General features: G+C 34.2%; 5 protein-coding genes across 7 annotated transcripts; 3 read left to right on the forward strand and 2 right to left on the reverse strand.

Moving 5' to 3' along the window:
- Positions 1 to 2: 2 nt before the first annotated feature.
- LOC136342844 (protein THEM6) lies at positions 3 to 867 on the forward strand. Its single transcript, XM_066289061.1, has 3 exons — positions 3 to 235; positions 290 to 504; positions 560 to 867. Exons 1-3 carry the CDS (start codon positions 76 to 78, stop codon positions 794 to 796), a joined length of 612 nt encoding a protein of 203 aa, XP_066145158.1. The 5' UTR covers positions 3 to 75; the 3' UTR covers positions 797 to 867.
- Positions 868 to 1,168: 301 nt separating this feature from the next.
- On the reverse strand, positions 1,169 to 2,891 carry Tpi (triose phosphate isomerase). 2 transcript variants are annotated; one of them, XM_066289058.1, is made up of 3 exons: positions 2,790 to 2,891; positions 1,709 to 2,187; positions 1,169 to 1,653 (listed from the first exon to the last, which is right to left on the reverse strand). In XM_066289058.1, the coding sequence occupies exons 2-3, from the start codon at positions 2,173 to 2,175 to the stop codon at positions 1,377 to 1,379; spliced, it is 744 nt and encodes a 247-aa protein (XP_066145155.1). In that variant the 5' UTR covers positions 2,176 to 2,187; positions 2,790 to 2,891; the 3' UTR covers positions 1,169 to 1,376. The 2 variants fall into 2 exon arrangements, with proteins under 2 accessions (XP_066145155.1, XP_066145156.1); XM_066289059.1 differs by having other exon boundaries at positions 1,709 to 2,184; positions 2,790 to 2,879.
- Positions 2,892 to 3,303: 412 nt separating this feature from the next.
- LOC136342830 (CLK4-associating serine/arginine rich protein) lies at positions 3,304 to 6,976 on the reverse strand. 2 transcript variants are annotated; one of them, XM_066289038.1, is made up of 12 exons: positions 6,881 to 6,976; positions 6,450 to 6,662; positions 6,299 to 6,393; positions 5,947 to 6,242; positions 5,608 to 5,887; positions 5,047 to 5,207; positions 4,501 to 4,993; positions 4,208 to 4,438; positions 4,098 to 4,152; positions 3,903 to 3,969; positions 3,749 to 3,854; positions 3,304 to 3,697 (listed from the first exon to the last, which is right to left on the reverse strand). In XM_066289038.1, exons 2-12 carry the CDS (start codon positions 6,546 to 6,548, stop codon positions 3,367 to 3,369), a joined length of 2,214 nt encoding a protein of 737 aa, XP_066145135.1. In that variant the 5' UTR covers positions 6,549 to 6,662; positions 6,881 to 6,976; the 3' UTR covers positions 3,304 to 3,366. The 2 variants fall into 2 exon arrangements, with proteins under 2 accessions (XP_066145135.1, XP_066145134.1); XM_066289037.1 differs by lacking the exon at positions 6,881 to 6,976 and having other exon boundaries at positions 6,450 to 6,854.
- Positions 6,977 to 7,228: 252 nt separating this feature from the next.
- Positions 7,229 to 8,622, forward strand: baf (barrier to autointegration factor). Its single transcript, XM_066289067.1, has 2 exons — positions 7,229 to 7,509; positions 7,659 to 8,622. Exons 1-2 carry the CDS (start codon positions 7,378 to 7,380, stop codon positions 7,803 to 7,805), a joined length of 279 nt encoding a protein of 92 aa, XP_066145164.1. The 5' UTR covers positions 7,229 to 7,377; the 3' UTR covers positions 7,806 to 8,622.
- A 705-nt stretch (positions 8,623 to 9,327) lies between these two features.
- On the forward strand, positions 9,328 to 17,059 carry Cka (Connector of kinase to AP-1). The gene is made up of 9 exons (XM_066289039.1): positions 9,328 to 9,822; positions 11,302 to 11,725; positions 12,312 to 12,515; positions 12,575 to 12,688; positions 12,739 to 13,086; positions 13,141 to 13,394; positions 13,817 to 14,011; positions 14,061 to 14,232; positions 14,282 to 17,059. The coding sequence occupies exons 1-9, from the start codon at positions 9,622 to 9,624 to the stop codon at positions 14,452 to 14,454; spliced, it is 2,085 nt and encodes a 694-aa protein (XP_066145136.1). The 5' UTR covers positions 9,328 to 9,621; the 3' UTR covers positions 14,455 to 17,059.
- Positions 17,060 to 21,339: the final 4,280 nt, after the last annotated feature.

Raw genomic sequence — 21,339 nt, forward strand, 5'->3', positions numbered from 1 at the left:
TCCCTGGCCTTTTATTCAACAGTATAAACGGAAATTCTAGCAAGTCAGTTGGGAACACTCCGATATTATATCAAAATGGTAGTGTGTCTTGCAATTTACGCAGTATTTATAACAATTCTTCTGCTACTCTACGTATTTTTCGACGTAAATTATTTTTTGAGAGTCGCGTTTGTTATGGGCCGAGGAAAGCTGTTTGAGAGCAAAAAGAGGATCGATGAATGCACAGAAATTTACGGTATAGTATAATATAACTTTGTCTTTGAAGTGAGATCCAATGTCGTTATTACAGGGCTTTGCACCACTCAAGATATTGACATTGTTTTCAAACACATGAACAACGCTCGCTATATTAGAGAGTTGGACTTTGCTAGGTTCCATTTCTATGACAGAACGGGCCTCTACAAGGAAATAATAAAAGCGAATGGCAACGTCCTGCAAACGGCTTCAAACATTCGGTACAGGAGAACTATCCCCTTGTTAAGTACTTATAAAATCACTACAAAGGTTAAATCAACGTGTAATCATTTTTTTTATGTTAATAACATCGCAGTTTTTGTAGCTAATATTTTGGGATAAAACTAATCTTTTTATGGAACAACAATTCGTTACCCTTTCGGACAATTTTGTGAGGGCTATAATTCTGAGCAAGCAGAGCATTATTGGAATCAATCTCCCAGAGGTTTTGGGGAAGTTAACCGGGAAAGATGTTGCTTATAGGCCGACACCTCTGCCGGAATTAGAGGACTGGATAAAGTCGATTGAAAAATCCAGTGCCAGACTAAAGAAGAAGAATTAATTGTCTTATTATATTTTTATACTGAAATCAAAGGGTTCGATTAAAGTTAAGGGTGATGTGGTGGACAAAAAGTTTATGTAATACTTCATAAGGTATTATTTTGCAGAGTAGTTTCTGCATTCAAGATTTTTTATTGCGTGCAGAATTTTATTTCTGATAATTTAGAGGACGTTTTTGGTTGAAAATGATGAGAAGAGGCAAAAACGAATTCCTTTTTGGCACATGTACGTTGAACATTCTAACAGCATGTGTCCAGATGTTTCATTATGTGGCCATAAGACATTAGGTTTCGGCAGTTGCCAGTGAGTAGATCGACGACCATCATCATGATTCTCTTTTGGACTCGGAAAGCAAAGAACATAACAATAATACTACATTCTTTCATTTCTATAATAAGGTCTTAAAATATAGGTAAATTCATGCCTATTATAAATTAAAATCATACATTAAATTTGAAATAAAGCAGGATTGATGATATTAACCAACAATGTCAAATTTCTTTGACTAAAAAAAATCAAAATCACTTTTCTCCATTGCAAAATCCTTTTCTAACTGGCTCAGACTGTTACAAGTCATTCTCTTATTCTTTAGCATTAACAATATTCACGAACTCTGGCTTTAAAGAGGCGCCTCCTACTAAGAAACCGTCAATATCAGGCTGAGAACCTAGCTCTTTGCAATTGGCGCCCGTCACTGAGCCTCCATACTGAATTCTGATTGAATTGGCCACATCTGCACTGATATTTTTTGATATCCATTGCCGTAAAGATTGGTGCACTTCTTGCGCCTGTTGAGGAGTGGCAGTTTTGCCAGTACCAATTGCCCAAACTGGTTCATAGGCAAGTACCACATTAGACCTTTATATCACAATTGTTAATAAGTATTGCCTAAAGAAATTAGTTTTGCATTTACCAGTCTTTGATTTTATTAGCAATAGCTTGGGTTTGCCTGAAAACAACCTCCTCAGTTTTTCCTGCTTCACGCTCATCTAGGGTCTCCCCAATACAAGCAATCACTTTCAATTCATTACTAAGGGCAAAAGCAACCTTATCAGCTATCAGTTCATCGGACTCCCCAAAAATCTGACGTCTCTCAGAATGACCAAGAATAACCCAATTGATGCCAATATCTTTTAACATAGCAGGTGAAATTTCCCCAGTGAAAGCTCCTTTTTCAGCTTTGTAACAGTTTTGAGCAGCAACTTGCACATTTGCAGGAGCACTTGACTTTACATAGTCCAGATATATTGCTGGAACACCAACCACAACTTCAGTATCTGCACTCAATGGACCTTTTTGTAAGAATCCTAATATTTCTGTTATTTGTGCTTTGGTGCCATTCATTTTCCAATTGCCTCCTACAATGAATTTGCGCCCCATGGTTGACGACTGCTAAAAATGTTTTTTATTTACAAAAGCATTGTTTTTGATTATGGTATTTTCTTATAGGATGTGGGTAAGTTTATTACAAAATATGGTTAAAGCATGCATCTTGAAGGATAAATGTGAAGAACTATTATAATGGGGATGTGTAACTAAGAAGAATGAGAAATACACTGATCCTACATATTTTTATAATTTTTCGAACTTATAAACTTGATAGCGGCTAATATTAATTGGAATTCTAGTATTTTTTAGATCAGGTTCAAGGTGGAGAAAAATATCAAATTTTATTAATTTTTGGAAAAACATGATGGGATTTACGTTTTAATTCGTCTTTGAGTCAGAATTTTCTTCCATTAATAATAAAATCTATATAAATAAATGCATGAATTTGCTATTTTGAACTTATAAATTGGGAATCAGTAGGTTTTATTACCGGTATAAATATTTAAAACAACTCTAAGCGTACGGTACAAATTTATTAGGAACGAACTAGCTAAAAGTGAAGTTAAGAGGGGTTTATTAGAGGTGTGATTCTTTCGTTCTTTTAGGTGTCTTACATGTATAATTAACGTGTTGTCTGTAATAAATTAAAAATATCAAGTGCTTACCCTTAATATTTCGAAAAAAGCGAAACTTTAAAAGCAAGTTAAGAGCCGGATTGACCTCTGAAAGTTTCGTAAGGTGACTAAGTCACGCCTCATGCTCCAAAATACACAACGTTGCCACATTTTAGTCAAAGATTTTCATAAAATTATAGACTGATCATAGCTTAATAGATCTTTTTATTTGGAAAATACAGTCATTGAACTATTTATAGAAGCAAATATCTAGATATTTAAAGTCTTATTTGAATTGTAAAATTTTCTTTTGAAAACCAAAATTAAAAGTTAGTACACATTTCGATATTATCAAGGTGCCAGTAAAATTTTATAAAGTGGCAATGCGCAAAGAGACATCTACTATTCTTGCGGACTAGTCGTTATGCAATTCTAAATACACGGTTTATCACGATTATCAATGTTTTTTAGATTTCTTCTTTCTCTTTTTTTCATCTGAAGAAATTGACAGAATCCTAACAGTGCATTATTATCAGTTAGTAAAGTGAAATCACAATTACAAATATTCCCTTGAAATATTTATTGCCTTAAAGTATAACAACTGAAAATATAAGAAGTTATTTCTTGATCAATAATCCACCAATTTCCTCGAAGTCTCCTTATCCTCAGGCGATCTGCCTCTTTTGGACTCCCTATCGTCTCGATTTCTGTCATACCTTCTCCTAGAATCCGATCTGGATCTACTTCGTCGGTTTTTTTCTCTGCTGTTTCTTCTGCTTCCCCTCCTGCTGCTTCTATCTCTGCTCGAGCGTCTTGGCCTTTCTCTTCTATCTTTTTCTCTGTCTCCACTGGAGTCTTTGTCTCTATTTCGCGGCGAAGAAGAACTTTTCTTTGACTTATCACTTCGGTCTGAATCTGAGGACGAGCTTCTGTCATACGCGTGCCGTAATTCTCTTTGCCTTTAAAACATTATGAATCTGCTGAATTAAACTAACAAATGCAATTCTTACCTTCGGCGCAGCTTTATCGCCATTTCCCTAAGCTCGTCCTCCCTTGTTTGCTGAGCCTGCTTCTCCTTCATAATCTTCTGCACTTCCGCAATTTTATCCTTCTTAACTGAAACCAACAGCTAAAACTTCTTCAATCAATAACAAAAAAACTTACATTGTCTGTTGATCAAGGCCTGTCTTTTCAGCCTAAGGCGCTCTATAACGGTCATAGTGGAAGATTGCTAAAAATCGAAAAAAGTGCATGTGAAGTATGAGAAACAGAAAACAATGAAAATATCTAAGATCACAAAGGAGCACAGTAAGGTCTGCTATAAAGGAAACTGTTTATCTTGTGATGGTTCTTACTGACTTTGGACGTGGGGCCTGAATTATTACCAGGTCTGTTGTTAGATGAACTACTGCCTCTGAAATAAAACATATCTTGAACTGAGATTTACTTATTTTTTAATTGAAACTCACGGAATACTTGATTTGTATGAACGCTCGTCTTCACTGCTACTACTGCTGCTGCTGGATTCGGAACTGCTTACATCACTTCTTTTCCTGCCATAGTACCTAATGCGAGGTGGTGCAGGTGCTTCTGGACTTTTACTACTCATCTTGACTGGAGATGTAGATTTCGATTTGGCTTTTCCAGGTGAGCTTTCGTCGCTGGATAAAGGAGATGTTGATTCTGAGCGGCGGTCATTTCTTAAATAAATACAAAAACCTTTACAGGCACTGAAATATATAATTCACTGGTTAATAATAACCTCTTTGTGCTTGAGTTTCTAGACCGACTGTTTCTTGAAGAAGGACTTCTAGAACTAGAACTACTAGACCTATTTTCTTGTGGTTTCCTTGACCTGCTTCTTGACCTGCTGGGGCTTTTCTTGCGCGGACTGGATGATTTTCGATGTCTACCACGGGGCCATGATGACCGCATCTCCCTTCTCGAATTACTACCACGTCTGAATGGCAAAGATCTGCTTCTAGAGCGCCTTATAGCGTGCCGGCTACTTGAAGTAGATCTCGATCTTCTGCGCTTAGACCGAGGAGAAATGCTGCGTTCCCTGGGTTTTTTTGATCTGCTTCTCGACCTGGAGAATCGCTTTCTTTTTTCGTAAGAAACATCTCTGCTACCGGATCGACTAAACGGATCAAAGAACACTACTCGATCTGAGAATGATTGCTTCGTTTTTGGCCGACCATATTTTACTTTATCTGCATAAGTGGGTTTACTGCTGGATGTGGGTTCATCGTCGCCTAAATATTGAGATAATAATTTTCAAAATTTGGGTGCAGGGTAGTTAAGTTACCACCAAATGAAGTAATGTATGTAATTTTTCCTGCATCGGGTGATGGGGATCTCGAGGGCGACCTACTCTCGTCTTGTATGGATAAGTTGGTGGGTGATTCTTTAGCTGCATAGCTAGGAGGGCTGATTTTGCGATTGGCTAATCTTTTCTCTCTATGGGCTCTATGAAGACATCAAGTTAAAGACATCAATGTAAACGAGTATATACTAGGATATAAAACACGTATTTATTTAATTATTTACAAAATAATAGCAAAATTTGAATCCTAGATATATTGGAAAAATTTACTTCCTCTTCTTTAGTTAATGAATTGAAACTTGGTAATTAAATAACTAAAAAATATTCAAATATGTATGGTAATTTGCAGATACTTTGATTACATAATAATTCCACCAGGCAAAATAGACAGGAATAACTTGAAAGCTAGATCTCTGAATCTAGGTCTCAAGAATATATAATAAAAAAATAGAATATTTCAGTCTCACTAATAGCATAACATAATTGTTTACAAGAATTAACTTTGTTTTTAAAGAACTAAATTTATTTTAAAGTTACACTTACCTTCTCTCTCTTCTTGACTTTCTACCTGAATACAAAGCCTTTTCATGCTCCTCTTCCTTGGCTAATTTATAGCTTTCAGCTTCATCTAAATCATTTGTCAAGAAGGAATAGAAGTCGTTTCCAGCCATACCATAATGTTGACCCTGCTTGTTCATTTCATGAGCCTGTGCTGATTCAATTTTTGACACATTAATGGCCAAATCCACATCTAAATCACTGTCGGAATTATCATCTTCAAATGGCTCATCTGGAGATGCAGGAGCAGGTGCAGCAGTTATGGCTGAATACCAAAATGCTTTTACTAACACTTCTGTTATCATATGAGAAAAGCAATCTCACCTGTTCCTTCTTCATAATTAAATCCAATAGCAGCCCCAGTCCCTTTAGGTTCCTTTTTTGTTTTTGTCTCAGTATATCCAAACTGCTCCTCTAGATGAAGCTGCTTAAGAAATTTCTCCTCTGATATGCTCAAGTAGGCATTTTGAGCAATAATTCTATATCTTTCATAGTTCAGCTGTCGCTCCTCTTGGGTGAGATCGGGTTCTTCCTCTTTCTTCAAAGGAGGGATGTAATCCAAGTGAGCTCGAACATCAAAGCGGTCTATGAGGTTGTTCTCATTGCCTTGCCATGGCATCCTAACCAAGTAGGCATTTAGAGGATAGTTCTAGGAACTGAATAAATGTAGCCATACATTACAGTGCTGTCAGCAGCTGCTGCAATAGCGGGATCAAGATGAATCCTACACTGTCGACCATGGACTTGAAGAAATTGAGTAGGGTCTGCTCTCTAAAAGATTGAATATTAGTAATTTGTGGAAAATAGTGTATCAGTGGAATATATACGATTTTTTCATAATAATCACGTCGTCTTTCTGCTCTTTTCCGATAGTCCACCAGCATCCCGCGGATTTTCCTCTCTTGTCGTCTGGCTTCGTGCCACATTTTGCAATTAATGCAATAAATGCTCTGTTAATGAACACTATTTTGCAGTTTTATTATTTTATGTTTTTATGTGTATTTCTAGTAATTCGAAGTAAATCAACAGAGAACATACAGCTGAAAAAAGAACATTTTGATTTAATGCTGGCGAAAATGAAAATATAGGTTTGTTTTTTTATTTTCGAACTAATTTGACAGTTTTTTGCACTAGTTAAAAAATGAACTAGTTTTTCTCTTCTGACAGTTACTACACTATTGGCGACCAGAAATTTTTAAGCAGGACGCAATTGCCATGGCGACTCAAGGAGTTCTATGGACTTCGGTTTATGTCTTACCTTACAGTACCAGACATTAATTCTTTAGTTTTATAATGTGAACTTTATCACCTTAAAGTTAGGTGAAAGTAGAAGTTGATTGAATAAAATAAACAACAAAATAACCCTTGTGTACATTTTTGACATAGTTTACATGCTCTGAATTATCTATTCTACCTCAAATCTGTGAATTTTGTTGTAACAAACATTCAGTATATGAAACGTCAAATAACACAAAAAGTTCGATAAAACAGACAAAGTTATGATCGGATTACTTCCTTATGCTTGTGCTAGACAAGGTTCATGACATAATCGAGTACTGTTAATGTACGTTATGTGTGGAAGTCATATTGAAAATTGAAAGTTAACAAATGTCATAAGAATAAGCAACAATCATCAAACGCTTTCGTCATAAACAGTTGAGGAAAAGTATTTTTCCCTTATTTTAAGTACAGCCAAAAACTTATTGGTAAAGCCCACAACCGAATCAAAAAGATCTTATTTAGTATCTCAGATATATGATAATGACCAATACTTCGCAAAAACACAGGAACTTCGTAGCGGAACCCATGGGGACCAAGCCAGTCACTGAGCTGGCTGGCGTGGGTGAAGTTTTGGGCAACCGGCTTACTGAAAACGGCTTTGATAAGGTTAATATGCTATTTTAATGGAAAAGAAATGCAAATGTTTGTATAAAAACCATATTAGAACCTGTTAAGAAAAAAATGTTGAAATTATAAAATGCATTTTTATATATCAACACTTGCTTTTAGTTAATTTATATTTATATTCTTTTCAGGCCTATGTAGTGCTAGGCCAATTTCTAGTACTCAAGAAGAATCAAGATCTATTTAGGGATTGGATGAAAGATGTATGTTCGGCCAATTCCAAGCAAGCAAATGATTGCTGGCAGTGCCTCAATGACTGGTGTGAAGAATTTTTGTAAATTAATTTTATGTATTGTTGAAAAAATCAAAGTATGTATATTTAAGTTGTCAAAGTGGGAATCTATAAGAGTTTCAATTACTATGCAGTACAAAATTTAATGCTACAATATTAAACCCCCTTATGCTTAATTTATAAAAGGCAGAAGATGATGCATAGTATAGAAAAATTAATTTATAGTTACACCTATAACCATTTATACAATGCATAACATGGACATAAATGACATAGAAAAGTATATTTTTAACTTTCTGTGAAATTTTTATTTAGGTAGGACCTAAAGTCTGTCATACCCCCTGTAACTTTTTTTATTTCAAATGTTACAAGAAAAGTCAAATACAAGTTTTAGGATTTTATTGAACCTATTTGAAAATTAAGCTGTTATTGAAAAATGGTTTTTATTAGGTAGAAACAGTTGAATTTGAGTATAGGTAGGGTTTGTAATATAAATTCTACTTAGAATTATATGTAAGATCCAAAAATAATATAATATACAAGATCTATTATTAACAAAAAAATTAATTCGAGACTAAATAAAAGTTATTCCTTCAAATAGGTTTAATTAAACTTTGCAACTTTTATATTTGACTTACTTTTGTAACATGTAAACTAATGGACAGACTTTAGGTCTTCTCAGCATCTTAAGTTCTGTGTTATACATGGTATAAATCCAGCATTAATTTGTGTTACTTTTTCTGTTTTTGTCACAAAAGCTTCAAAAGAATAGGATTTTAATGTAAATATGCATTTGTACCTAAAAGCATAATATGTTTTATAATAAGAACAAATTTTATTTTAATAAATACACTTGCACTTAACTTAATATTGACTTATTTTATATATAATTGTCACAACTATTGAAAACGTTTTAAAATAAATATTACTTTTGGTTCTCGGAATTTAAATCCAATAGAAAATTAAAACAATACATATAAAACAATAAGCACACGTTCGTACCAATACTTCTTTTTATCTCATGTAAAAAGTGCGATGACGGCACGTTATTCGATGCCACTGCATTTTGCATAAAGACTACTGAAAAAATCAATTAAATTGCGAATATTGTATTCACCATTTTGTATGCATTACATATTCGATGTATATCGTCATCTGAAAAATTATTTGTAAAATGAAACATTATTGATTGGTGAAACTCTGATGCATCCTACTATAGAATTTTACTTTACTTAAATTTTAAAATGTTTTTTTATATACTTAGTTACTTATGGTAACTTAGTTGTCTATGCATCGTTGATTATTAAAGTTATTTTAAACCGCCGTATAATATTTTAACCAATGCAAGCATCGAAGCTATTCGAATCCTTAGAAACATTCATTAACTCTGGTATTCAAGAAGTAGAAGAATATAAGTTAAATTCATTATTTTTCATTTATCTAAAATCTGTAAATAGAGTGAAGAGGGGGATAAAAAACTGACAAAAGATTTTTGAAGGAAGATCAAGGACGCATGCTCACTTGTCGTATGCCTTCAACACACAACAAAGACAAATCGATACAGATCCCTGTGTGTCAGAGAGAGAAAAAAGTGCCAGATGTTGATGGGTTGGTTTTGGCTAAGGAGTTGATTGGAAAATTTTCTCAAAAAAATCCATATTTCCGTGAAAAACCTACGCTAAATTGAGCATTTGTACCCTTTGGTGCGTCCAGATACCCAAATCTCAACAAATCGGACTTAATTATTTCAGTGTATGTGCGTTTGAAGGAAACGGGGAGACGGGCCCGTCCGAAAAGTAAAATGGCGATTTGAACAGGAGGAATGGTAGACGTTTGATTTGGACTTCTCGCGAACGGGCACAATGGAAGACACGTCGTCTTTAAATCAGAACGGGGCTCAGATGGGCTCGCAGGCCGCCACCACTTCAAATAACAAGCAAAACGAGGAGCCTCAGCCCAAAAACCATTACTCCATACCGGGAATCTTGCATTTTATCCAACATGAATGGGCCAGGTTCGAACTGGAAAGGTCGCAGTGGGAAGTGGATAGGGCTGAACTGCAGGTAAGGCACCTGAAGTTTGATGGTCCCTTGAAGTTACAGCTTTAACTTGCCTGTAAGTTCAAAAATTTAATCCACCCAATGTCTTTACAAGGTTCATTTCTTAATTATTCTGTTTGTCTATTTTTGGAACTGAACAGTTATTTGAATAATTTATTTTGTGCACAAGTTGATGCCCCAGTTGACATTTTAGTGCAGACTATATTCATATTTCTCTGGTTAGAAATATTCCATCCTATCAGCATGTAGATCAAGATGTGATCACTTTCCAATAAAACCTTTATTGTCATATTAAAGAACTCATTGAAACATTCATCAATTCAGAGTTTCTTCCACTAAGTTTTTTTAGAAACTAACTCAGTGAGTGACCATTAGTATTCTCAAGTTAGTTTGAGTTAAAAGTCTAATGATATCCTTTCTTCCATTAGTTATTTTGAGAAAGTACACTTAAGTAAACAAGTTAGTAACTGCCAGTATCCTCAGGTTACTTAAGTGCACAGACTCAGGACCAAATTATTAATGCCTTCTTAACTTTAACATCAGTTTGATATTCAATCAATCTTATCATTTTGAGCCAATAAATCAAAGTCCTGGTTGCTTAATCAAAAGGATAATATGCTTAGGAAAAGAAAATAAATAGACATATTAGAATATTGGTCAGTTTTGTGGTTTCTATGGATATTACCTTTTCAGTAGAGTTGCTAGTAAATTGATTTTGCAGTCCTTATTCATGTAAAAAATCATATTAAAAACATACACACACACACACACACACACACACACACATATATATATATATACTTCATATAGTGCATACAATATCCTTGAACTCCGAGATTAAGCTAAGAGGATTAAAGTCACTTGTAGTTATGATAGTATCAAAATTAAATTATCTTTGAAAATTTGGAATGCATTTATATGATTTTAACATATAGAAATTATTCTTTTAACCTTCTTAAAATGAATTGAATAACATTAAGTGTAACAATTACTGCCAGTGGTGTGGATTTTATTAATTTTAATACAAAATAGAAATACTTAATCAACTCCTTACATTTACTCAAATATTCTGAAACATAGTCAATTGTTGTTAGCCCTAATTAAAACAGAAAGAAGAAATTTCAATTGTAAGCATAATTTTTTATTAAGTACTTGTTTGCAATTATCATGGTACGCCTCTGAGACAATAAATACATGTATGATGTTTCACTTTCTAATTTTATTAGTAGTAAGGAAGAAGCAATAAGTTCTTACTGTACTAATGACTACCTTGTTACCTGCTTCTAAGTTATAAATGAATTGTTTGTGGTTGAAGTGCACCATGGAAAGCTTGATTTCAACATCCAACAGTGTTGTAAAAACGTTGCAAAACTACTACTTATTTTGTTGACTATTTCCTTTGATAATTAACAACTAAATTAAATTTTTATTTAGGAAGTGCTGTGACATTACTCATTCAACCATAGACTTGTATGTTTCCAGGCTCGAATAGCGTTTTTGCAAGGAGAACGCAAGGGTCAAGAAAACTTGAAAAATGATTTAGTGCGCCGAATTAAGATGCTTGAGTATGCCCTGAAGCAAGAGCGTGCTAAGTTTCACAAGTTGAAATATGGTACTGAACTACAACAAGGTGATATGAAGCCTCCAGTGCTGGACGATACTAGTGATTCGCAACTTGACCAGGATCAAAGCTACGTTCCAGTGTCCAATGCCACTTGGAAACAAGGCAGGCAGTTATTAAGGCAATATCTACAGGAAATTGGGTACACTGATAGAATTATTGATGTGCGGTCAACTCGAGTCAGAGCTTTGCTGGGACTGAACAATAATGCAGATCAGGAAGAAAATCTTAATGGAGGTCCTGTGAACGGCAACGAGTCGAACAAAAGAGTTAGCGAAACTCAAGGTAAGAATAGGTAGATAGATAACAGCTTTTAGTTAAGGAAAATTCACATGTATTTATATGTTCAAGTTCAAAGACGTTAAAAAATTTTATTAATTAAAGACACACCAAATGATTGAAAGAGAAATAACTGAAACAGTCTGACAAAAATAAATTTGCTTTAAATACATTTTGACAACTGACTAATAAGCGTGGCTTAGTAATTATTATCAAAGCAACTTTTGCTTGGGAACAGACAATTTCTGTTAGCGTGCTTCCCGAGAAGATAATTTAACAAGAATTACACAGTTCAATAAATAAGCAGTCTTCAATAATTTCAAATGCAACGTTTAGCTAAAACTCTCAATACATAGTTCAGGTTATATAGAATTATCAGCTATAAAGATTGTAAAACATAAAAAAGTATATAGATTAAGAATAAGGTTTCAGTTAATAAATAATAATAAAATTTTAGTGAATTTATTATAATAGTCGAAAGTGGTTTTATTGGAGCTTCTTTCCTGTTGTTATTATTAGAAAATACCATTTCTCATTTGTTTTGTGTTGATCAAATTTGTTGTTAATGAGAAATGTGTGTGTGTGTGTTTAGGACGGAGAACTCCGGCTAAAAAGAGCCAGCCCAGTTCGCTGGCCGAGGCCATGATGCTCGATTCTGAAGCCGCTGTTATGGCCAATTTGGACTTCCTACCAAACACCGATATCGATATGGACGACGATGAGGATATGAGCGATGATGGAGATTTGGATTCTAGTAATGTGGAGATGGAGGATGAGGTCAAGCCCATCAAGAAAGGTGAGTTACTACAGAATTGGAAAAGTATTAAATATTTTTTAAACTTAATTGCATTTCAGAAGGGGAAGATGTTGACGCATTAGCTCTGGAGGTCTTTAACGAACTAAACCGACTAAGCGAAGCTGAGAAGAAGCAGGAAATGAAGAACGTTGTTCCGGCCGAATGGGACAAAAGTAAGTAGGAATCTTCCTCTAATGAAGCGACTAATTAGAATATTTCCCAGTAACCTCACAGGGCCCCAAACGGGGCCTCGGCATGGGTGACGAAGACAACATTGATGCTACCTTGGGCCTGGGCGAATTGGCCCAATTAACAGTCAACAATGACGCCGAGAGCACTTACGATATTTCCAGCAGTAAAGAGGCTTTTCGTAAAACGTGGAACGCCAAATACACTTTGCGAAGTCATTTTGATGGAGTCCGAGCTCTTGCGTTCCATCCCACTGAACCAGTTTTGATTACTGCCAGCGAGGATCACACGTTGAAGTTGTGGAATCTACAGAAAACTGTTCCTGCAAAGAAAAGTGCGAGCCTTGACGTAGAACCTTTGTATACCTTTAGAAGTCACACAGGTTTGTTGAAGTTGGGTGTTGAATTTTAAGCAATTCTCCAAGTTGAAATTCTAGGTGCGGTGCTTTCATTGGCTATATCCGGGACGGGTGAACATTGCTATTCAGGCGGTCTGGATGGGGTGATCAATTGCTGGAATGTACCGAACTCTAATATTGATCCTTATGATTTATTTGAGCCGGATGTGTTGAACACCACTTTACATGGGCATTCAGATGCAGTTTGGGGCCTGGCGGTTCTACACTCAAAGCAGCAGTTGGTTTCTTCATCGGCTGATGGTACCGTGAAATTGTGGTCACCCCATAATAAGGTAAGGATAATGGGGGGTTATAGTTGTTTTGTTAGGGTATTACGATGATAATTGGAACAATACACTGCAGAGAATTGAATGCAGAAATAATGGGATGATCGGAGAGCAAAGCCTATAAGAGGATTTATGTACCCAAATTGTTCTGTTAATTGGAACTGTATTAAGTATTAATTTGAATAATCATTAGGTACTTAGCAAATAACACTTTATGCATTCTAAAATCACATATTATTGAGTTGTCCACGATCAAGAGATGAATATTTTGTCTTCGTTATTTACCGATAACCAAAATAAATAGAATGTTATGTTCGATGTGTGTTCAGGGATAAGCCTTAAAAACTAGTTCTATAAGTAAAGGATACATCTTGTACAATTAAATATGTATTATTTTTTTTTAGAAAGTGCTTATTGATTCTTTTCAGATTCAGCTTCTCAATACTTTCTCTTCCGAATCCGACGGAGTTCCCTCAAGCGTAGACTTTGTCCGGGATGATTCAAGCCGGATTGTCGCATCATTTTCGTCTTCTCATAGCGTCATTTTCGACGTCGAAACTGGGAAACAGCTGTTACGATTGGAGTCGACCAGTCAAGATGGAGTCACTTTGAGTGCTAAAAAGGTTGGTTCTGGGGTTTAAAAAATATAATTTCTTATTAGTGTTTTTGTAGATTTACAAAGTGGTTTGTCATCCCACGCTGCCGCTTACTGTAACCGCTCACGAGGACAGACACATCCGTTTTTGGGATAATCACACAGGGAAAATGGTGCACTCAATGGTGGCTCATTTGGACGCCGTAACTAGTCTGGCAGTGGATCCCAACGGCTTATACCTTCTCTCTGGTAAAATTAATAATTGAAAAATATTTTCCTTTGCTAAATCACTGTTTAGGTTCTCACGATTGTTCGATCCGATTGTGGAATTTGGATAGCAAGACATGCGTGCAAGAAATTACCGCCCATCGCAAGAAATTCGACGAAAGCATCCTGGACGTGGCTTTCCACCCGTCCCGGCCTTACATAGCGAGTGCAGGCGCCGATGGTCTGGCCAAGGTATTCGTTTAACTGTCCGGGCAAGCGTGAGGCCGAGTAAATGGTTAAAGTGACCGTAGAGATTGTTTAAATGCCTCTATAGGGTAATTAAAAGCACATACCAGCTAAAAAATTTAATTGTGGTCTTTTCCGTTTAATATTTGTTGGTTAAAGACAATGTCAACAGTCTTATTTAAGGTCATAAGCAAATTATTTTGGATCTGATAAGTTCTCGCATTTGAAAACGTGGACGGAAATATTTTTTGGAGTTTTATAATGGGAGATTAAGGATCATTGTCACGGGTAAATTTATTAACATGAAGTGTTGCATGAGAAACATCTTTATAATATCATACTTAATGTTGTCTTCTTGCCAAGATTTTACCTAATAATACCATCCTTAATACTGTCTTCTTGCCTAGATTTTACATGACTAAAAGGAGTGTGGTAATTTGAAATGCGTGCAATAGCAGAAAGGCGGTGTTAAGTAATTTGCGAGCCAATAGTTCCATACATTTCGGATTTGTAGCTTCAGTTCTTGTAATTGCCCAGAGAAATTTCTAGAAAATACCCAAAATAGTTCTATAACGTTTGTAAAAATAGTTGATTAAAATGTTCAACAATATTCTTACAATTTTGACTAAAATATCAACAATTTGGAGCTTTAAAAATTGAGTTAGGTAAGGTCGTAAAAGTTAGACCTTCAGTAATAGTTATCAAATTCACGTGAAACACTGTACTATCTAAGCTCGGTCGCACACCACAAGTGCATGTCGCATCAAACATGCGCTAGCTACTTCATGGAGATATAGTAATGTATTTTAATTGAATTTAAACGGATGTCGCATGAAGTATAGGACTCTAGAGCAACATTTGTGTACGTTCCTTTAGCTGGCAATGTTTTGTACGACGCCCGTTTTAATTAAACTGATTTGGGCCACTATGTCCCCAAACAGTATTTTCTGCATATCCGTCTTATGCACCTCTGGTTTACGGCCTACCTTACTGTTTTAAAGACTCAAATATTGTTATAGTAGTGTTAACGTAATATTTATTTTCTCATTATCAAGACTGAAATGTAATTAATTCGTGTGTTTAGTGTTTGTCTGTAGTTGCCACTTTAATCGTTTACTCGGTAATTTTAAATGTATGAGTGAATATTTGTACCTCGTTGATCGGGGATTTGATTTAATAAATTTCGTAGCTTTTTAAATAGATCGTTCAGTTGTTAATATCATATTCCGGTCCTAAATTTAAGATTAAAGTTCCGACCATCTGGGCTCATTTATTAGGTACAAATACCGTGTATGTTAGGCTATAAATTTGTCTTTTATTTTTACGTAAACCCAGTACTCTTACTTTTAAGCTGTATCGTTTATTTTAGGTGTGTATATATTATAAAACGATTTTTTTGTATATACAATAACTACTATTACCAGTAATCGTCACGAATATTTTGCTTATTCTTCTGTAAATAAGTTCTATTTATTTTTACGTTAAGCTCCAACAATATACCCTAAAAACGATAAAATACATAGTGTGTCTACTTTATTTTAAGAGTTTTTGTTTCGCACCTATATGAGCATCACACAACATTTAATCGAGCTCAAAAAGTAAAGGGGACACCCTATCAAAACATCATATTGCGTGCAAGTATAGTCTGAACATTAAACTTGTTGAGTTGCATCATGAATTATGTCATCTCTAACTGCCATCGGGACTTAAAAGAAATTTGTATTGAAAAGTAAAATCTTAATTAAGTTGTGTGTTCGTTAGGGGTAGTTCAGGTTCGTGATAAAACTTAAGCTGACGCTACATCATTTTATGGTATGATTTCAAACTTAGGTTTCTTGTAGATTTATGAAAAAGAAGCTTTGTATGTTTATCACTTAAACTGTTCCATGATTTTATTCTACATACTAAAGATAAGGGTACTCCTAATGCACCAGCGACTTTTTCAACATCGAAAACTTAAAAAGTAAGTACAAAAAATAATGAATTACTGGCAATAGTATCGGGAAACCTTCCCAAACTTAAAAGCTTATTTTTGTACTCTATTGGTGAATATGTGAGTAAAATTTATTTTAAGTGAGGTAATAGGTAGTAAACAAATGCATTGTGCGTTGCAGCTACAGGTAAAAGAGGTTGTTCAGCATTTTATTCTTTATTAATATAAGTGTTCAATTTATATATGATTTTAATAAAATGACAAATGGGTGAACAGTTGAGATCACGAAGGGTTTTTGGCATTATTAAGTTACAGGTATTTTATCTACCTTCGACATATGTAGGTTCATAACGTTATTTATCAGCTTCATTCAGGAAATATTCGTTGGTGAAAATGGCAAACCTGTGATGCAACTTTACAAATTCAATACTCAACTTTTCATAATCTTTCTTCAATGAAACTATAACAATAATAATGTAAATAATATTGAGGTAATTTCCACTGTACTAAGATGAAACCGTAGAACCGTGTACAGGGTGTTTATTAATATGAATGTTACTGTTCGAAAACAATAGTAAAAGTGCTTGTTTTTGAGTTCCGTTCTTTTATTTCTAAATATGTTAACTTTTTATTTTTGTATTTTGAAAAGGATATTTCTATAGCTAGTGTAATATAAAACTGCCCTTAGTAGTTGTTGTTTTATTCTCGAATTTATAATAGTGCGGAAAATAATAAATTAACACGTGTGCCCACCTTTAGTTTCAAATATGGTCGCCATGACCAGTGTCAGTTGAAAAATCGCTATTGAATAGTTTTCTTTTGTTTTTACGATTTGCGCAACATGGCGGAATAGTACGAAAGTTAATAAAATTCAGTAAGGGAAGTTGCAAAAATTGCATATCTACGAGCAAGTTTCTGCATTTTAAGTGTGAAACTATCAAACTTCGGGTGATAATTTATCGAAAAATCGATTAGTTAGAAATGCACTTCGCGTTTAATAAGCTGGGGCAACGTTTCAAGACTCATCTTGTGGTTCCTTTGAACGAGTCGATTACTATAATACAGGTAAGTAAGTTTTGAACATATTTTTCCATAATTTCGTTACCAAACATTACTAAGTTGCTGAACTATGTATGTTAAAAAGTAATACGTACCTGATTACAACAGTAAGTAGATATACCTTCTCGCTTTTTCGTTATTTCATACAATAAATTAAAATTTAAGTGAGTTTTAGAAAGCGAAATTACGAATTTTTGTGGATGGTTTTGAATGTTACATTACTTTTTTGTCTTGTTTAGGATAAGACCACTTTGAAAATTTTTGGAGAGAATTAAGTTTTTTTTAAATTTGAGAGTTAAATGATTTTTAACTATGTTGTAAAATAGTTATTCCTATTTAATCGATTTCGCATTACAATTGGTTCAATAATAACATTGTCAATTCTACTTGTCAAAATCTTAATTTTAAATTCATACTGTAAATGTTTGTCCCTGTTCGCAAGAAGATTTTCATCGCTATACACATGTTCCCTATGTATTTTTGCAACTCTAAATCTACCAATTGTAGTTGCGTCCGTAAATAAAGTTTTCTTGTGAAGGGTTCCATTTGGAATTAATTTTTTCGATTAAACAAAACGTCAGCCGACTTTCACAATTTATATTTAAAAGTTTTTGCATGTGTTGCACATGATGCAGATGGAGTAAATGTTCTCCTGAAATGTTATTAATGGTATTTTTGGAAACCGTCAACTCGAACCCCGAATGTCTACAACTTAATTTGGAATTATCTTTAATTCTATTTAAAACTGGTTAAAATTTAGATTGAAACTACCCATTCCCCTAAGTTGGCTTACAATACTTGCGAAAGTTTCATATTTCGGAATTCTGCGATACAAAAAAATTCAATAGTAATTCCTGAAAAGAATTCAATTTTACTTTTTAAAAAAATTTAATATTAACTCCTGAAAAAAAATCTACAAACAGTTCGAGTTTCGAACTAATTTCGACTTAAAGTAGAGATCTATACAATTAAAACCTAAAACAGAGAAAGATCAATATTAATTCCTGAAAAAAAAATTTTTTTCAAAACAGCTCGAGTTGCAATATCATCCTTCGGCCATGTCCAAAGATAGTTCTGGGTGCCTTCCAAAACAGCGAAAATTACAAATATTTTCAACTTTCAACTAAAATTCTGATATAATTTTAATTGATCTGACAAAGTTCAACTGTTAACCACAGACAATAAGAATTCAACCTCGAGCATTAAAAGCGTTATCTAAAAACACATCAATAACATCCACTTTCATTAACAAATTGACAGTTAAATGCCGCCCACTTTTACTCACTAAATCATGGATATACTAACGGTGTAATTCACCAGTGTTTAGAACAATAGAAAACCCGATTATCCCGATTAGTAGCACAGTTCACATTACAAATATCTCCATCGCTGGGCTAACATTTGAGTGAATCATTTACGAAGTGATATCGATAAAACCTGCCTTTTGCAGTTACAGCAGTGAAGTAGAGCTGATCGAGCTTAAAACGGACACATGCGATATTCCCAGATTTAGTAAAATGGTAGAAAAGTTGCGAATTAAAGGCGGCTGTTCCATTATGTTGACATGCACAGACGGAATAAAAAATAGATTTTCTCAAGTCTGAAGTTTTTCTAGATGAAACTCCTGAAGGTTTCCATATTATTTATTTTTATATCAGAAATTATGGGAAACTTGATTGGAAATGGGTTTCTTTGGTACCTCCCACTTCCATAAATATATTAATCAACTAGGACGACACAACATTTTTTTTTTAGTTTTAAATGGTACATGGTATTCTTATTTACAATATAAAAATGTTATTAAAATTTTATATATTAATGAATAAAATCACGCGTAAACGAAATACCCTGAGAGCCCGATCACTGATAGGTGTCGTTACTGTTTAGTGTCTCAGATTGTAGAGAAAAAATCTCCTAGCACTTACAAGACAGATTCGCAGGTGGCGCACAAGAGAAAAAATCAATAAGCTGAAGGAAATATCCCTTGTTTCATTTAATAATAAAACATACTTGTAACAAGTAAATTCGCAAATGCAAAAATTTCACAATTCGAGGCTCTCTTTAATTCACCTAAACTAAAACTTCTCAAAACTACCAATGGAGATACACCGACGAAACATTTTATACTCATAATGGGTGAATAAATTATTTGGAACGATGCCTTACTCGTTACTGAGCCATCATTATTAAAGACCACCTTTGTGATCGTAATAATTATTATTACAGAGAATAATTAACTTGGTAAAACTGAAATATTATCCTATAAATAAAAAAATCAGTACTTCCTGACAAAATCAATTAATAGCACTTAGAGGTACAGAATAATAAAAAAATAAGCAAGGAGCTGAAAAATACATCCATATCGTATATAAAAGACAGATTAATCGAAAAAAAATTGAAACTTTCAAAAACAATACTCATTTAAAATTTAATGCGTCACGATCAGAATTAGTACGTGTAATAAACATAAAGCCACAATTAACCTTAATGTTTTATACGTAATCTAATTAATTGAATTCTTTCCTGTACAATACGTCTCGATCCTACAAGCACAACTCATTCTCCACCAAATTGTCCAGAATCCGTAATTTTTATTAATAACACGTCTCCGGATGTACTCGAAATTTGAAAATTTTGGAAATCGCTAGAATTGCCTCAGAAATGACTAAGTTGACAAATAATTTCAATTCAAACCAGCAACCCACGAAGTTGACACTTAAAGTGCAAGAACATTGCATTTTATTTCCTAAGTTACAGTTGAAAATCATGAACCTATGGAGATATATCATGTATATCAATTTAGGTCGTGAAGCTTTGGAAAAGCACTTTTTTTTAAACCGTAATTTTCAGCACCAACAAATCGCAAAAATTGAGGATTAACCTGCTGATGTGTTTCGGAAATTTTTAAAGATATTAACAAGCCAGTTGCGGAGTTTTATCGAGTTTGTCGGGACAATTAATTTTTTTTTTAAGTAAATTGCCGCACGTCTGTCCAAATTATAGCGGTTCAAAGTTAGAAAAGCGACAAATGGGTATCTCCCTTCTTAGATATATTTTTTTAAAGAAATCGAAATTTTCTTATCTTATCGGTCTGATGGACTCATGTGTCGTATGGTCACGGAGCTTTAAAAAGACACTTTTTTCGAACTTCCATTTTCAGCGTCAAAAAATCACAAATATTAGGTGCCCAAATTATGCTGTATTTAAGAAACTAAAAAAGATATTGCTAAACGATATTCGTTTCCAGCTAACTCAATTATTAGTTCGTTCCGGATTTCCAATATCTTCTTTATCCTGCTACTACTCGACTGAATGATTTAAGAATTGATATCGGTACGAAATCGTACAAAATACATCATAGTCTGCCTATTACAAAGATACGAGTTATGGCCTCGAGCTATCACAACAGTACGATGGCTTCCCAACATTCAAACAACTTTACACCCCTTTTTGCGAGGGTACAGCTGATTGGTCTAACTATGTAGACGATAAGCGAGACGAAATAACGTACCCCGTATATGTATATATTTTGGTGTCTTAAATTTTAACAAATCAAAAAATATCTTTCAAACGGTTAAAGTTTCGGCTTAATTCCGACTCGAAGCAAAGACGTAGAAAGTAAAAACCTGAAACACAATAAAAATCAATATTATTTCCTGAAAAAAAATATTCAAAGCAGTTAGAGTTTCGAATTAATTACAATTTGAAACAGAAGCGCACACAATGAAAACCTGAATCAAAAAAACATTAAAATATTATTTCCTGCAAACAAAAATATTCAATGCAGTTAGAGAGAATTAATTTCGATTTGAAGCAGCGGCGTGCACAGTGGAAACCTGAAGACAAAAAAAAAGATATTATTGCCTGGAAAAAAATTAAAACAGTTAAAAGTTTCGAATTAATTTCGATTT

Source organism: Euwallacea fornicatus, chromosome 13 (assembly GCF_040115645.1).
Source record: "Euwallacea fornicatus isolate EFF26 chromosome 13, ASM4011564v1, whole genome shotgun sequence".
Taxonomy (NCBI): Eukaryota; Metazoa; Arthropoda; class Insecta; order Coleoptera; family Curculionidae; genus Euwallacea; species Euwallacea fornicatus.